At 42.9% G+C, this 18660-nt stretch overlaps 2 protein-coding genes across 2 annotated transcripts in view; one reads left to right on the forward strand and one right to left on the reverse strand.

Moving 5' to 3' along the window:
* The window catches only part of T265_11821 (hypothetical protein), a gene marked incomplete at both ends in the record, with an annotated part of 23239 nt that extends 18632 nt beyond the window's left edge, over positions 1-4607 (forward strand). The window contains 2 exons of the mRNA XM_009178597.1: positions 1903-1923; positions 4455-4607. Of these exons, the coding sequence (XP_009176861.1) occupies positions 1903-1923; positions 4455-4462 (29 nt within the window). The remainder of the gene's footprint in view (positions 1-1902; positions 1924-4454) is intronic.
* T265_15555 (hypothetical protein) overlaps positions 1-5587 on the reverse strand; it is a gene marked incomplete at both ends in the record, with an annotated part of 39154 nt that extends 33567 nt beyond the window's left edge. The window contains one exon of the mRNA XM_009178596.1: positions 5444-5587. Within this exon, the coding sequence (XP_009176860.1) occupies positions 5444-5587 (144 nt within the window). The remainder of the gene's footprint in view (positions 1-5443) is intronic.
* Between the last annotated feature and the right edge of the window lie 13073 nt (positions 5588-18660).

Raw genomic sequence — 18660 nt, forward strand, 5'->3', positions numbered from 1 at the left:
ACAACGGGTTAGGAGAAGCTCGGGGACGTCACTCCCGAGAACCGCTTGTGCTGCAACCGAACGCCGAGACAATTGCACATCTTGCTGCCATAACAAACAATACACAACACCGGACAGCTGCAAAAAGGTGGACCCCGCGAGAAACGGGAAGCCATGGAATTGTTTAGGCTAGAAATATCGCGGATACAGAGTAAAAGTCTAAACCTCTTATGTACAAGTGGGATGCCTGGAAATGTTTTAAAAGTTTTCTGGCAGGCATCAACGGCTCAATGGAAAAAATGTACAACGAAGTTTGATGAACAAATACTGCGAAGCCAACCTTCTGCACCTAACCCCTATGCTTGATGCTCGTATCCTGCGTATTCAGCCGGTTGCTCGCTACCAAAAAGAACATGCTACGCGGAGGACTCCCTACAAGCCAAATCATTGCAAAGTCTCATGTTCTAAACCAGTTTGTGCACTCTACCGAATCCGTTGACTCGGACAACAGAAAGGCCCCCTGGACTATGCTCCATAAGCCTCGATGATCAAAATATTTGCCATCCCAGATCTGGAATTGAAAAGTAAGTACGGATCTCAGAATTTATATTTGCACAAAGCAAAATGTTCTTTGTGCGTAGTATCCAGCCTGCACGTACAAAAAGATTCCATATAAGAGTTCTAATACCCCACTTTTCATATACCGATTCATCCTTCAGTCGTATTATCCAAGACTAGGTTATTCAGCTTTATCTTTCGCCTTGAAATATGCAGTGTGGCACTGTTGGAGGCAGTGTTGGTAGCTGAAAGCAGTTGTGTGTAGGTCCACAGGATAAATGTACGAAAACAAGCAACGGTTGATTGAAAACACATACACCAGGACCTAAATGTTATATGTAGGCGGAAAAACAAAAATTGCATCATATATGTAAAGCACAGAGTAAGAACAAAGAGGAAAAATTCAGACCGTAGAGTTGCTAAGACACTTCTGCATAATGCGCTCGAGCAGAATCAAGTGGAATAGACCTGTTGGTTGCCCTCATACATATAGCCGAGCAGCTTTAGGTTATCCGCGACACCCTGATGGACCGAAAGCATTTGCTTCAACTTGGAGCAGTACAGTGTAAGACGATATAAATGGTTATAAATTGTAAATTGTTTCAGACATTTTTAGATAGTGAACCACCCGATAAGCATGTTTTGGCTAACCCACACTACAAAGTGAAATGAATTTGTCATATGCATTCCAACTGAAGAAAAATCAGACTGAAAGATCACGCTTTGCATGATGGGTGGTGTTACCTGAAACATGTTTAGTACACCTACATAATTGTTGGTCAATATCAGCTTTTTGTTTATTCAAGTACTGAATTCCAGCATATTCTATGAATTCGACGGATAGTGGATCATGTTTGGTTATTGGGCTCCTGGTTTTGGCTTTGGTGTTTGTAGGGCAAATGAGCTGTAATGCAACTGAATGGTCGGGTCGCACATACATAAACACTCTTAGTCCGAGTGAAAAAACCGGGTTCTTCAATAAGACTTTTAAATGAAGAATATGCGCAGGAGAGGCTCATGTCCACAAGTTGAAGGTGCACAGTCAAAAACTGTAAGCATGATCGATAAGTACTATGAGATCACGTGTTAGAAACGCTCTATATATGAACCTGAAATTTTAACATATAATCAGTTTACAATTGTGCTCAATTGCACATGACTTTATGCAAAACTGTATGAGTAGTTCAGTCAAATACCTAAATGAATAGTTAGCATCATCTGATGGAATGTAGATATACGTCACCATTTCCGACCGCACAGTTGATGTTGCCGTTTCTCCAAGAATTGCGCACGTTCATTTAACCATTCACGTTTGCTGCGTGCATACCAAATCTATTATGTTCACTGTCACAAATGGCACCTCAGAACACGAAGCAGACATGAAAGGTAAGATTAATTCACATTATAATTTCATCTATCACGCAGTTTAGCTTGCACAATGAAAGACGTTTCATTTTGCTGCCATAATCCACATTCTGCGAGCTATGAAGTTAGTGACAAAATTTCAGCGAAAAAATGCTTTGCAGGTTACTCGATTTCTTGGTCTGCGTCATTCCATTCATTCGTGAGGTCATAACGGAAACCACAGTAAAGACTCAATGGGGCCTTCAGATCGAAAAAAAGCACTGTTCATTGTTGTAGTCTTTCTTTTACACCTGTGTGGGTGCAGGTACTTCCGGACTGCGGTTTGGTGAGACATATACGCTGCTTGTTGCTGAGCTATCACAGAAGAACGTTCGCGAGCAACGTCGTCAACGGGATTTCGCAAACTAAAAATGTTTCTAGATAAAATAGATTCAAGAAACCTACAGAACTAAGCGTTTCATCTCTTTTTTCTTTTACTTTACTCGTGTTATTAGGAGAGTGAGATTCTAGAATTTAACACAAGCTAAGTCAATTCCTAGATGGTGTCACTGACCAGTCTCTCCCCAAAATAATTTCTGGCCCTCTGTTTGTCTTTCCCTTTGCATTTTCTCCGCGTCCGTGTATCTTTTTATTGGCTTAAGTTGTGTCACACCGCATTGTTGCTTGCATCATTAGTGAACACGTAGGCCACGGCTCGGGTCTCATTGTTCATGTATGGCTCAGTAGAAGCAATAAGGACGCGGTCTTCTCCTTTGTTGTATGACATAGGCAGCACGCCAAGGAACGTCATTCTTGAGCCATTTTAGATTGAAAATATGATTGGATGATACGATATCGTTTTTTTGGAGGCGACAAATGCGCCACAAACTTATTCGTTTTTATTAGTTTGTCCATGCCATCAACCTGATAAACGTTTTAAAAAACAGCCAAACAGGCCTCTCTCGGACTTGCGGTGCAAACTATGGAAGTTAGCACCCATAAATTAAGCGCGCGCAATTCAGCGAACAGCATTCTATGGATAGCAACATCGCCGACTGCTTGGTTTCCGTGCGTCAATGCAGACATCCTGGGGGCGCTTTCTCGGTTTTTAACCGTAAGAAACGCCATTCTGCAGACGGTGATTGAGGACGCTGTTCCATCGCTGTTGACAACTAACAGTTACCGGTGCTTATTACAATCTCATCAAGTTGCTGCACGCTACTTACCTGAAGCAGTCCGCATTCCGATATTTACAGATCCTCTGTAGCTCCTCATCCATGCGCATACATTCGGTGTTGTGACCACCGTCGACTAAGTATCCGGTTTGGACATCAACCATTCCGATTGTATGTCACGATGCACACCAGAGAATAGTAGTAATTTCTCCTCTACTGCACGAGTACGTAATTCGCAGATAGTGTTTGCTTTATCGGGACTCCTAGTAACCTTGGCTATATAAGGCAAGAAACTAGAGAATCTACCATTTTTCAAAAATTACGAGTAGTCTGTCAGTTGCTAACATGGACACGTGATCATAGTACATAGATGAATTGGTACGCCGGGACTAATCGGAACACGTTTAGCCGAATAGTATTCTCCCAGCGTAAACACAAAAAACGACGTGCAGAGAGAATTCCGCAATGACTTCAGATATTATTGAGATTAGATTACAGAAATCTCTTTAAAGAGCGAAACTCAACTTATGGTTTGTTTCTATGCGAAGAGAGCATAAAATTACTTTTAGTGGAACGATACTCGCATGTTTGTAGGAACAGGAGAATTTCGCGGTGCACATACTTGCAAACCGTACAATCTTCAGGCACAAAATGTATGCCGACAGTGTTGGCGTTTTTTTGACTCAACAGGTGCTCTTACTACGTTTGAAAACTAAGCATTTTGGTAAATGATAAAACGTGTTTCATCCGATGTCGGGATATGTGATGTTTTTCCAGATATTTTTCTGTAAGGCCTGCTAATATATTGATTATGATGGTTTTCCTCTCCTGTCTCATTCCTAACCTATACGGACGTCTTTAGTTTTCATAATTACTCTGCTGTTAGAAAGTAGAAGACTAGAAAATGTTCATGGAGAACACTCTCATAATCTGTTTTTATTCACACATTTGTTGACCGATAGCTTGCGTCGACTAGTAAGGACCAAGTATAAAATATGTGAACACCACAGCTCTAAAGCAGACAAGTTGCCTGAACTGAATAAGAAGAACTCCAAGTTCGGCCTCTTGTGATGACACATCAGTGGGCTCATGTCATCAGCCGTTTGGATCAAAAAGCCGTGTTCAACAGCCAGAAGACTTAAGCAGTCACTGACCCTAAAGTCAGGCATATCAGTCACTAACCGCTGGGATTTCATACTTTAGGAAACAGCCTGATTTGCACTTAAACACTGGTAGTGCCCCATCGGTTGTGCAATTTTTGATGTCGTAAATTATGCAACTTCCAAGCAGTTACTTACCGCACACATATATGCATCTGACTAATTGCTTATGCCTATATTTTGAACGATTAATAAACAAGTGGCTAAGCACCGTTTGCGCGAACATTCCTGTTTGCAGAACTTTAAAAATGCCTCAGTACGTCTGGTGAAATGTGGACTGAAAACTTGGTTCTAACTTCGGCCAACTCAAAGTACTTTCTCTATGGTATTCCACTCACTTTCCGGATAACACTGTAACAAAACTGTACAATAAATAGTTGTAACACCTTGGTTGTTCTTAATTTTGACGGTCGAATGATTTAAAATTGTTTGAGCAAATCACAGGATATCACTGGATTAGTATATCAAGGAACTATCAGAAGTTTTGTCTAGTATTGGTTGTTATAATTGGCTGTTAAGTTGCGCACAGTTATTGTCATTATTGCACCTTCACTGTTGTGTGTATTCGGCCAAATATTGGATGTTGCGACTGTCCCTGGGGATTCCATAGCTTCTCTTATAAATGATTTGTTCTAGGTGAGAGAAAGGGGGTGCTTGGGTCGTTCGGAATGCCTGCACCGGAACAGAGTGCCATCAATTAATCAGTGGAATACAAGCTATACAAGTAGTTTATAAAATTGGCGATAAAACTCAAGTTTAGAATGGACTCTGCTGAATTGGGTAGATGCAAGCGGTAGTTATTTTGGTAGGACAATATGTAATTTGTAAAAAACAATGCAATGCAAAATCTTTGAAGAATGGAATTAAACCAACCGACTAGGAACACGCTAAATTTATCATCCACTGCCTAATGCATTTAACATAACATCTCAACTCGATGCTTAGCAGTTTTATCTCCAGAAAACAACAGTTCAACTCAGTTATTACTCCTAATCCCAATTGTTCCACTGTACAAACTAAAGCACAACCCAGAAACTGTCACTAAAGCAGTGTGATACAGTAGTAAACGGGTAAGGAATCGGTAAATTAACATCACTATTTGAATCCGCTAAAATCACTAAAAAGCAGCAAAACTTCTGGGATATCGGTGGTTAAAACCTAAAAATGCCTCACATTATCCATTCAGGATCATGCCTTGCAAATGTGCAACAATACAGCCCTACAGACAGGACCGTTGGGACCCGGTGATATATCTTCGATACTCCTTCCACAACTCTCACACTTGTAGATTTTATCCAACTGAACGTTCCGCGTCACACCGATCATCGATCGCCAACCGATAATCGACACCATACGCGGTTGGCACGGCATAGCTAAAAAATCGTTTTTGGGATTTTGGATCACACTCACTCAGTCGATCAAAGTGCCCCTGTAGGGATTTACTCCAAAGTTCAGTTGCCCGTTGCCCGTCCCCACCTTCCTGATTTCCAGTAGTTGTGCTTTAGTCCTGCACAATATCTTTCTTCGCACTGGTATACGTCCTCTTGCCTCTGTTTGTTTCGTGCTCTTAGCCAACTCAGTGTCTGGCCAACTCAGTCTGATACAAAAAGAACCATATTGTCAGCTCGTTCATTGTTTGCAATTTGACGCCGTATGTAATAAAGGCAGGGATATTTTTCATCGTCGTTCTATCCTTTGCAAGGAATAAACCATTTCTTGTGTTTCGAGGAAATGGAGTTCCGGAAAATCGAGAGTTAGAACTTCGTGTATATTTAAGATTGCCTCCCATCTTGAATGACTGCGTTCCCGGTCAACAGTTCAAATGGACCGCCACATTTTGGACTGGTGTAGTCGAATCCTATTTTCATTTTCAAAGACATTTATATTTTCCGTTTTCCTCACCACGAAAATCGTTTTTACTGCTTCGGTGATACTATTTTGTACCAAAACCTCGGTTAACTGTAAATTTATTTTAATGCGGCCCGCTTTCGACCACGTGTTGACTGTTGATCCATATCGGCTTTGCTTGCCTTTTGGAGTACCTCACCGTTTGTGGAAAACCGTTGAGCTTCGTAATTTTGTATTCCGTGTAACTACTTTCATTTTTATAGTATAGCATATTTGCGTAGCCATTCGACGGAAGCTTTGCCGGTTTGGTTGCTAACCTTGGTGCTCGTCGCTCAAGAATTCGAAACGGTCGTTATATGGAGTTAGGGGAAATGCAACCTGGCCCAGTGCAAAACAGCTCGATCCTGACTGTTCCTACAATCTAGATGATGGGACACTCCGCACAGGATAGCGTCAGAGAGCAACTTGGAGGTACGCCAACTAGACTGATGCTCCGGTGATTTTTGCATGGCATCCATGTATCATTTTCATTAGCGCAAGTAATATCAGAAAAAATTGGTGACACAGCAGCGTACCACCTATGCTTTCTACTTCTTTTCAACAGTAGGGAAAACGTCCGCACGTACAATCTTTCCTTCGATGACATGTGAAATTCTGGAGCATAAGAGCCTCACGTGGATTGTTTCGGAACAGGCCCTTGAGATTCCTGCACTGGTTTCATCAGGCACACTTCCGTATAAGCTTATGTAACAATCACTTCATGTCTAGTTCGCGCGAAAGTCCCCCTGAATTGCGAATTGCATGATAAGAGACGGAACCACGATTTTCCACTTTGAAGATGCAACGCTATTGGCTACAAAAGTTTTGTATACTCGAACGCGCCCATGAGAGTTCCAGAAAATGCTCTCATGAGGAAAAAATCTGAAATTGACACCGTCGATCTTTAAACCATCGTTTTCACACGATCAAAAAAGCCGAAAGCAGACTTCGCATAAAGACAACTAGTTGAATAAGGACGTTTCAAGAAGTGGTGCTGTTCAAGCCTTAGCCTCATGGTGGAGATGCCAGGTAAAAATCGAGCCGGATTCTGACTAATCTTTACCTCTAGGTGATCCGTCGACCAACGGAAAATGATTGAAGAAAGCACTTCAGATGCAACGGAAGCTCGGCTAATGCCATGTGATTCTCCTTACACCTCTTTTTAAAACTAGGATAATAATGAAGGTGCTCCATCCCACGAGTATCTTTCTGTTGCATTCATTAGAACACCACCACCACAGCCAGATACAATGTTGGGATGGGCGTTCGATATCTCATGCTGGACTCGGTAGGTTCTTTGAGCTGTGTTGTTGTAGGGAACTTAGCTGAATTGTTCTCGGAAATGCTCAGCACAGTGCTTCAGGCGGCGACTGATGACGTGAACTGCAGCAATCTGACCGGATTTGGGCGTCAAAAAGCGGATTAAACGCTTGGTTGACAGTTTGATGGTGTCACCGACGGAATCACCGCCCGGAAAGACGCTTTGAACACCACGTGACCCTGTCTTGCCACAGAAAAAGCAGTTCGCTGCTACAAAACGCAAATAGATTGAAGTTGGCTCAGCCAGGTATATCCGGCAGTCCAAATAAATCCGACCGACAGATGCGCAAATCCTGTCCACATGACCTAGTGAGTTGAGTCAATGGATGCTCCCGAATATATTTGATCTCTGCACCGTCCCAGAAAATCTATCAGCTTCTTTGCTGGAGGCCCAGTCCGAGAAGGCATTAAGCCGCGACGCTGGATATGTGAGAACCGCAAGCCTGTGAGACCACTTCAAGTAAACCCCTATTTTCTAAGCTTAATCATCAAACTACAGGGAGTAATGCAAAGCAAATCCCACCGATGCCGATAAACAACGCTCTGTCAGGTACCGCTGAGGTCAGGTTAATTATCTCACTCAAGGTGAACCAGAATGTTGGTCCGAGCGACAGTCCGACATCATGCTGAGCTCTGAGTGGTCGAAATTGAGGACCAAACAGCTAGAAATGACTCAGTACACGCAGAACGGTGGTTGCCGATGGAGCGCCTGGAGGGCGTCAGAATTTGCGGAATTTTATCGCGACATACACTGTGAATACAACGCGTTCTATTAGTGTTTTGACCGGATTTCGGGTGTTAATATCCACCGTGAAAATCTAGTGATTGTTTTTTTGGGAAACACCAGACTGGAAGGTCTAGAGCTTGAATTCGACTGAGGAAAATGGTAAATTGCGACATTAATATTTTGTATACAGAAGCATTGAGGATTAACTTGCCTGCACTTAACCCTTCTGAATTATAGTTACGAACAACTTAAGTCCCCAAGACGTGATGTTGTCTAAATTTTTATCGCTACACTGTCTTACCCTTAACAAACTTCAGTGTGACTGAAATTAATCCTCAAAAAATCACACCTTATAATAAGCGTGAGGGTTTCCAGTTTGCTTAAAGATTCATATGCAGGTTTATGCTGTAGGTGCAGCCGCTACATTGCATTGCGCATGAAATCAAGGACCTAAGAGGAAATTGCTGCCGTGGAAATGTTTCACGGTTCCTCCTTACTAAGTGGGTTATGTTGGCTTAAGCCGTTAGAGCACTGATTCACAGACCCAACCTTTGCATCTCGATGTCATTTGTCTAACATTCAGCAACCGGGCACTATCTCAGGCTTCCTGCTTCCTTCCGGTGACACAGTAATGGCGCGCTGGAGGGGTAGTAGAGCTGACTGCAATTATAAGCGTGCGCAACCTGTCATGTATTAAGACTGATGGGACGAGTATTGTGGATGGTTTCACGGATTCACGGATTGATACACAGGATCGAGGTTATTGCGCAAGTTTCCCGGGTCGCTTTTGTTCTTGTCGGTCAGTGGCTGTCGTTCATCTGAAATGCTCAAGAGAGAAGAGGGTGTAGCACTGCTCTTTATGTTCTCAGCGCGGGGCAGTATGCTTGCCAGCGCGAGGATTCGCATAAATAAGAGTCTAATAGTGCTTTAAACTGGGTTCTATTAGGAGCGTGAACAACCGCCGGAGGAAAGTCATTCCACGCACCTACCACCCGAAATGAGACAAATTTTGTCCAATGTGTGTGCTCTGAGCTTGAAAATTTTCTTACTATGTCCTCACCGGGTGTTTGCTGGTTCAACGGTAAAAAAGCCTGTTTGCCAAGCTTTGTTCAAACAGGGCATAAGTAAGAATTAGGTCACCTCGGAGGCCACGGTACTCCAGGGGAAAGAGATCAAGCATCGTGAGACGCGTTTCGTAGTCCACGGATTTGAGGCCGGCAACCATTCTCGTGGCGGCTCGCTGGACACGCTCAATAAGGGTGAGGTCTTTGGTTCGTCCTGAGTAGACAACTTGGTTGGCGTATTCCAGGAGCGGTCTAAAGTAGACCCCATAGAGCGTTTGGAAGTCCATGCGAATAATACGGGAGAAGGTGCGTCGGATCATCCGTAAATGGCGAATGCCTTTTGGGCCGATTTCTCATGGTGCAGTGAGAAGGACAAGTTTGAGGAGACCCAGATGCCCAAATCCTTTTTGGCATCTATTCTCGTGATGTTTTCTGGTCCTTTCGCACCATGCATAACAAAGGAGTTCGCTGAATCCCCTCCAAACGACATATGGACGCACTTTTCATCATTCAGAGGTAGGTGATAGTCCATAGACCGCTGCTTGACAGCATCTACATCCATTTGGAGGCACTGGCATTGGAACTCCAGGATTTCAAGTCGTTCGCAAAAGTTAGACATGGACTTGCAAGAACATCTGGGAGATCGTTGACGTAGATCAGAAACAGAACTGGTCCAAGGACGGAGCCTTGAGGAACTCCAATGGAGACCGGCGCTGGAGAAGAGTAGTTTGAGCCTATTCTCGCTCGGAATGATCTGTCTGATAGGAACGCCTTGATCCAGCGAAGGAGTTTTCCTTGAATCCCGTAAGACTCGAGTTTGTGGAGCAGCGGGATGTGTGGGACCCTATCAAATTCATTGAGAAGTCGATAAATATGGCACCCGATATGAGTCCTTCGTCCTTGGTTTAGGTTAAGCTGTCCATAAGCACGAGCATGTTTGTCAGGCAAGAGTGGTGTGGGAGAAATCCTTGTTGAGCTGGAGATATCAAGTAGCTGGAAATAAGGTGATCTAGGATAGCTCGCTTCAGGATGCGTTCCATCACCTTGCACGGCACGCTAGTGAAGCTTATAGGCCTTTAGTTGCCAGGCGACAGTCCGTCACCAGTTTTGTAGATTGGCGTGACAATCGCTCCCCTTCAAGCAGAGGGACGGCGGCCTTCGTCAAGCGACTAACGAAACACCAGGTGTAGATGAGTTGCCAGTGTGGAGGACGTTTATTTCAGGATCCTTGAATGGACCTCGTAGGGCTCCAACTCGCAGAATGGATTGATCTGGTGGAAGAGTTGACGAATGTCCTCCACCGTGAAGACCAAGTCGGTTGGCGGCCATTCGTAGTTCGGCCTTGATGGGAGTGGATGTGACGAAGACGCTGGTCCTGAGTATAGACACTCAGTGTTTTCTGTAAACCTCAGATACCATTGTTGGTCACTCGTCGGCTCTCCCTTTCTGTCCCTCGAAGAGAACGCGAATCGCTTGTTTCTGCAGCGGTGTCTCATGTATTTGAACAAGACCTTTTTGTTTATCCGAGCGAGGTCCAGAATGGTGGCTTGCTTTCGTATGTTCCATTTGCGGATTTCTGATTTACAGCGGTTCCGTATTTTACGAACTGCCACGTCATCTTCAGTATCCCTTTGAAAATGAGCTGGGATCTTTTTTCCAAACGCCGCCGAATCCTTTTTGGCATCCTGCAGTTCGTACGAGTGCGTGCTGGTTTTTTCGGGACGAACGTTGCGTCAGCCTCGTGAACTTTCTAGACAATGGTCCTATATAGTTCTTCCACTGGAGCTGGTCCCAGTGTGACTAGTTCAAGAAAGATGCGCATTCCTGAGAAGTTTGGACGACAGAAGTCTCGAAACCACGTTTGAGGTTCGGGATTTCTGGTTCAATAGCAGATGAAATAAAAAAACAGCACATAGTGGTCGCTATGTTCCAGTGGAGCATTAATTGCTACCTGGTCAACGAAGTGTCTTTCGTTGGTGATGACCAAATCCAGGAGGGACGGTAGTTGGCCTGCACAACGACATGTTGAGTCCATGCGCTCTGTTGAACGACTTCAATCAGCGCCGCTGCAAAAAGTCCACCTGATTCGACGCGCTGGAGTTCCACCCAGGAGGCTACATTTACTACTTTATACGTTTTGAGTAGCACAATGTATATATTATGGACAGGCTTGCAATAAAGCTAACACGGCTGTGCTATTTGGGCGCTAAGCGATTCAACCAATTCTTTCCTGTCAATCTACTAGTTTTTGCTGTTGTCGGAAGTGATGTGAACTTTTCTGATGCTCGAGGACAATATTTCGCGCTGGAATACTACTGAAATGGCCCATTTTTTCAGCTAGATTCTCCCATGGAACTGATATGGCACCAGCCGTAGAGACTTTGTTGAACAAGAGGAGGCACCAGACGAAAAATCTTCTGCAACCTACGAATAATTGATAAATTGATTGATAGTGCACGCTTCTATATCGATTTGTTGGGAGAATAATATAGCGAATCCGTTCAATTTTCATATAGTTATCGATGTAATGGCGGATGTCGCTGATAAGGCATTCAAGAATCATGCTTTTTCGTAACTCTGCTTCGCTTGTATATGAAGCTTAATTTATTTCGGAATTTGTTGGTCTGCTTTACAGCACTCGTTTACAAATGCGTATTAGTCAATGAATATCTAAAAGAGCTCAAGAACGTGTCTTCAAGATGTACACGGATAGTCAGCTTTTTAAAACCAACGTGCATGTGAGGCTTTCTGTGCTCTCCGACAAAATGCAACTGCTTAGTTAATGTTTTCTGATAAACAAATCCACGGCAAATTGGTTTCTTTCCAATACATTTGGTCCAGTAGCCAGGATAAAGATAGAAATCCCGTGGCCACAACCTTTTGAGGATGGGAATGTGTAAAGCTTCTTTGAGTATTCCAAGGTTGTGGCGGAGATGGCTGGACTGGGAACCGGACCGGGGTAATTTGGCGGCAGTGAAGACCCTCCCAGAGGCTGGGCGAAGGTGACCATGGACGCGGTAATCATGGGCCCTCAAGATCGGCTTGGTCACCACGAGGGAATCATGTGCAGCGAAGTTCGATACACCGGCTAAACGCTTCTGGGGCTATGAGTCGGGGAAAGACGGTCAGCATGGGACATGGATGCCACCCGATCTCCAGCAGTCACTTGATCAGGTTCTGCCGGGACTGAACGAAGTGACGTACCAACAGACGATGTTCGACCAGTTCGTCAACGGTGTGTGCTTCGCGCCAAGTTGCGGGTGGGAGAGCAACTAGCCGATTGCTTGTCGAAGAGCCGGTGCATATGACAAAGTAATTGGCCGAGGCAACAATGGTCACGTTACAATCATGGGTGAAAAGGGGGAATTCTCCGGGTGAGGATCTGAAGAACAAAGTGGGGGATATAGCGGTACAGCTTGTAACTATCAAGAATGAATTGCGGTGACGCGCTCAAATGAGTCGATAATGCAATGAGGCATATCTGGCCAATGAATGAATCAACTTATCCGCACGCGACTAATTCCAGGTAATAAAACTTTGGATCACTCTTCGATTTCCGGGTGTTTTGCGATAAACGCAATGACACGAGTTACCACACGGGCCGTTATCGCACTATACGGAAGAGTAAGCTCTTTCTGATTGATATAGAGGCAAGATTATTGCCTAGGCGGAGAGAAAAGGAGGAGTTGCTATCCGCGCGCGCTGGCCTTGGGAGCACTGGGTAGATGCCGTGTGGAAATTGGCGCACTGTTAATGCACTGAATGCACCGAAGCGACAAGTTCAAACAATCGTGGGAGCAGATTTCATCTAGAACGCCGAATCTGTGGTTGACGTAAAGCAGGAAAAAATAGTGACAAAGTATGTCGCAGTTAAACCTAAAGGTTACCCAAGCACTGCTGCGAGCGTGATGCATGTCCGAAAAATTCCGTCGTGTAACTTGGCGTCAGTTCAGTCCGTGTTCGAGGGATACTCCGAAATTTTCACACGTTATAAAGATTCGGTTGGTCTTTTTGCTTTTTTGAACGCATAAATCTCCACTCATCCGAATCTTTCCGACTTTGTGGCCCCTGTCCGCTGTCGCTCCATTTAAGGTAGGTCGTCCATAATCAGGCTCAAGGGATTTCTGGAGTCTGAACTAACGGACCTTAAATCGAGTAGTCACTGTCACATCGGTTGCGGAGATTTTCGATTCCTCCGGCAATCCCGATATTTCACGTTGTTTGGCTTGCGTACCGGATACTGGCAACAATCTATCAAGGTGGAGGAAAAAGAGGTCCAATATCTGGGACACCAAATATAGATTTAGATGGATGCTTTATTGTGGGTCGGTGGCTATAATCACATTTTAGCGCTTTGTGCTTCGACCAACTACGGGCTGACAGACGTTTTCGATTTACGTAGAAATATTTTCGTGCACAGTAATTTGGAAGCATAACAATCAGTTGGCCCACTTGAAGCCGTGTTTGAACGTATCCGGGTGGCTTGTCTGAGGGGGATATGAAGCCAAGGCACAGTTCACTTGGTGTGCTGGAGCTTAAATTGGGTCATAACGTGACTACCCTACCACCTGAAAGACTAGAAAGGATCCAGAACTGCGCTGTCCTGCATTCCAAGCGGTCTCTACGGTAGTTTCTTGAACGAGCTGTATACTATATTTGGTTTGTCAAGGAACTCAACACGACTGCTGCCCCACTGTACGATTTGCTTGGGCAAATAGGGAAATTCGAATGGACCAGGGTTGCCACAGCTTTTGTTGCCTTGACCTTTATATGCGCCGTCAGTCACAAGTGCTGTATGGGTCTGACGGTGTGAATATCTTCCAAAAAGCATCTTTAATAATCACGCGTCACTATGTAGCAAACTAATATGAAATGATGGAATAATATTCAACCCTTTAACACAGTTACGTGTCTCAGGAGTAGCATTTGCAACAACATACTAATAACAGGGAAAGCCATAAGTTCGTATTTGCTGAGGCATGGAGTACAAACTTCCCCGACAAAAGTCTAATCCGCAAGCATTTGTAGGCAATCATTGCCTTTCAGAAGCCCTTGAGTAAATCATACATTTGCGAAACCAAGTTTTGCAGGGCGCTCCAGAAAAGCATTTTTTGTGTACGAGCGTACTGCGTACTGCTGTCAGTGGTACATTGGGGTTAGGTGATCACAAAGTGGTGGGATGATGTCAGATGATAAACGCCGTGTTCTAGGTGCTATCAGTATAGCTTACAATAAAAGATCACTAAACTGGAATAAGCCACGAACCGCGTACGCATTCAAGTAGAAAAACAAAACAGCAAACTAATTAGATAATACAGCAAGGTTGAGATAACTATGCTCACATACTGAGGACGCATGTTTTGCTTGATAGCGTGTAGTTCCTTTTAAAAGATTTCTCCAAAACTAGCAAGTGTTAAAGATACCTCCCGCGACATGTCTTATTTTATGACTGGTACGCATTTTATGCAAAGGAGGCAGATGCATTGCATTCTACGATATTGTATGTAAATATATGGTGATATGAATTTAGATTTCTTAAAAGAATCGCACGTCACTGATTTATCTGGGAGAGACCAGGCGTTGCGCTTGCAGTCGTTTATCTCACGTCGTGTGTTAGCCAACTGCAAATTCATTTGTTTGTTTGTTCTAATAATGGCGTCACCTATATTCTCCCTGACACAATTTGCTTCTACAAACGGGGCCGACGTCCTGAAAATCTGCAAAATTAGCAGTACACGTTAGTCGTCAAAAATCGGCGTAAGTCAACAAGTGGATTTTAAAGGCGTTGAGCTGGTGTTATAGAAATTAGCTTTCACTAGCATTTTACGGTTAAATGGATGTAAAGTAATCCGCCCTTGACACCTAGGAAGAGGGCTGCTATTTTGTTTGTTCAAAGATTCAAAAAAACACAACCAGGATTAAGTAGGACAGAAATTAGCTACACAGTTCAGTAATATAAAGTATTGACCTACTGTTTCCCGAGACATCCCAGTCACCAATAGCTATTGTAGTCAAACCGTTACTAGTTGCTTGATGATTCCGTTCTTGAGTGGACTAAAAAGGTCCCAGTGTTTATAATTATTTGTTCATCGAACACAATTACCGGTTGAGCTGGCATACGTAAATGCCCTCATCCCATATCATGAACGAAACTTTTTTAAAACATGTGAAATAAATGGCTGTATTCACTATTCATTAGTCGTGGCATGTGATTTAAGTAAACCCAATTTTTTAAATGGCTCTTTGGAATTTAAAAAATATATTATTCCACCCACCTTCTCCGCAAACTTTGAGAATACTACCGCTAGATTTATACAAGAATTGAATGCATACCTACATGCGAATTAAAGCTTAAAGCCGTATGAATGGATGTCTTTTTCAATCACCCTTTTGACACAAGCCAACTAATTTTTGGGGTGCTCTTAGTCAATCGGTTTAAAAAAATAACTTTCCCTTTCAGGTCAGCGTGGGTGAGGGCAAATATGTTAAATCTGTATTGTTAAATAAAACACTGATAATATGATAAAAAACAGTAGTAACCAATTGTAAGGAGGCAATGAAATACTGAAATTGAATAGTAATTGAATAATAATAATAATTGAATAATTGAAATCCTGAAATTGTGTAGCCACTATAACACATCCAAGAGCAGCATGATATAAAATAACCTGTTCAATACAGTGGAGCTTTTCTATTTCCCGAGGTGATAAATATGCTTTTTCGCTGTCTATTCATAAATGAGCTGCTAAGAGATGCCTGTTTGTTCAGTAGTCTGCGTGTGGCGTAATCATATCCTGATTGTATAATCATATGTATTTATTTATCTGAGAGGGTTCCGGGCAGTTGTTGCCATGCCACGGCCTTTATTTCTACGTTACATGTCAAATCAATGTTGGAGTATCGACCTGGGAAATCCGAACCAACAGCACATCAATCTAGATGTAGCAATAATCGTAGGAGCAACTCGCTGTCGTTTTAACTAAATTCCGCAATTCAAATATTATTCGAATCAGCTTCAAACTATAGATGAGTCGGGCGTGGATTGTGTTAAGCCAATGCAGCGAAATTCGGGCAGAGTTATCACGGTCCAGTAATCTCATGAAATAGATGTTCATTTTTACAGTCAGTTTTGAAATTTTACACCGGAATTTTTATATTTGCTTTCAACGCCGTGAACCACTTCTTAATATTCTAATATTTGTTTTGTTTCCACAAGTGCACATCACAGAGTGCCGTCGTACATATTCTTTAATTAGTTTAAGCTGTCCGGAAATAAAATTTTATCAGAAATCAATTCATGTATTCATTTTAGCCTAGTAGCAAAAGCGGTCAACCGCTTGGTTTGAACCTCAGTTTACTTGCTTACGTCTATCTTTTTTTCGAAACTTTGCACACAAAAAGCGGCAGGATAACCTTGCTTGAACTAATCCTACTATTTTGCAGCGTCAGATGATCACCCTCAGCATCGTTCACAGTAGACGCTATTTTGTAATGCCGAGCAGAACAATCTTAGGTTATCAAGCCAACAATTTTGCGACATTTGTTCCATTTACATAAAACCATATTTTTTGCACTACCCAGCACAGCAACGGTATGTAGGTCATGATGATCTGGTGGATATTCGATCGTTGTAAATAGGCAGCGTAGTTTAGATGTTATCTTTAGGTTGGTCACAGTCATGAAAAGCCCGAACGCAACCATTTGAAATCTGGATTGTTTAACTCATGCAGTCACATAGTTTTTGTGCCGACCGAACACCAGCCACGTGAATAGATCATGACAGCTTCCTGACCTCGAGTTGCGAATAAGAAAATTTGAGATATACTTCGGAGTTCGTGAACCAAAGGATTTTGGTGCGAAAAAGAAGGAATGAGTAAGGAAATAATGCTCACTAATACAAATGGTGGGTTTGTAGCATTTTTAAATGTCTCATGTATATGGGACTACAATTTTCCATACCAGATGCCTGGATGCTTCTGATCGGCATGGATCTGCCCAGTGTTGACGATTGGGAGTTGGGCTTATGTGGTTTAGTATAATCAATATCTTAGCATTTCCGACATGTAGCACACTGAGAAATGGAAAACAAATGCTTTGTTTCTGGCAGGATGCTTGGAAAGTTGCGATGCTGGGTGACAACACCCATTTAAATAAATGAGAAAAAGTCCGCTTGAAGCAAGCACGAAACCTTATCACATTTCGTCTGCTAACCAGGATTGACCTGCTCTCAAACCAACGTTGAATGACGGGATGTGGTCGGACGTTTCTAATCACATACCTGAGCATCTGGTCCTGATAGCTTTTCAACAAGTAAGAGAGCTATTGAACATATTGTTAAAGCGTATCTCATATACTCAATGTATTTACCTATATCCAGATAAAACAATATAAATGATGGCGATTTTTGAAACGTTGCTCGATTTTATAAGTGGAGTAGCTATTTTTCCGTATTAAAAAACAAATATGCTTAGATCGTGATACTTTGATGATTTTGTTCAACCAAGGCCTTCAATACCTTTTGTGTTGTTTTATTTCCATCAACATCATCAGTACATCATTCAAACGATGTTTCAAATTTTGTAAAAAAACAGACCGTCGTTCAATTTTTGCAGTCTATATAGAGCAACAATAAATTTATTCCGACCGACCAGGTAACCACTGGGTTTATGTGCTCCGAATGTCGATAGATGAAAGCATTTTCTTTCTTTATCTATACCGACTGAACTTCTGAACACATATCATCGACTAGTTTATGCATAGTTACAAGGTTGGACCTGGTTCTTTCAGGGCTGCACACATAGTGACGTTTGTGAACGCAGGGTAATCACTTCAATTCATTTTAGCAGCTATAAAGTGCACCATAAACCCCTTGGTTACAGATGCTACAGTTTTGATCACCATTGGGAGACTGCGGGGGATATGACCAAGACCTAGATAGCTTCGCCCTGAATGTCACAGATTTGATTCACAAGCATACTGGATAGGGCTTTCCGACTTCATCAGCCAGTCATACCTTGTGCAGCTCTGGTTTCCTTTCACTCAGTGCAGTGGTGAGCGGTTTGAAGCCCTCCCCTACCTTCGAGTTCTACCGAAGTCCCGGCTATAGCGATAAGAGCGAGAGGTTCGTTGTTCAGCCAGCGGGCATCGTCTTTGTGCCCTAGCCGAATTATTGTTTTTAAGAAAACACTTTTTTGGACTGCTGCAATTCACAACGGCGTTTTCCATTTCAGAAATGTCCTACAATAATGCCCTATGTTACTACAATCAACAAATGAGCGAATTTAAAAGCAAAAATTTAATCAGTTCATCAATAATAAAATACTAAACACCGTTGTTCACAGACTGGCATATTATGATTGCTCATATTGCCTTCCAGCGTACCATTTGACGAAGGCAGTTCGTCCGCACCAATTTTCTGCTCAATAGTGGATACTTCTTTACAAAAT

The sequence above is a fragment of the Opisthorchis viverrini genome (assembly GCF_000715545.1).
Source record: "Opisthorchis viverrini unplaced genomic scaffold opera_v5_600, whole genome shotgun sequence".
In the NCBI taxonomy this organism is placed as follows: Eukaryota; Metazoa; Platyhelminthes; class Trematoda; order Opisthorchiida; family Opisthorchiidae; genus Opisthorchis; species Opisthorchis viverrini.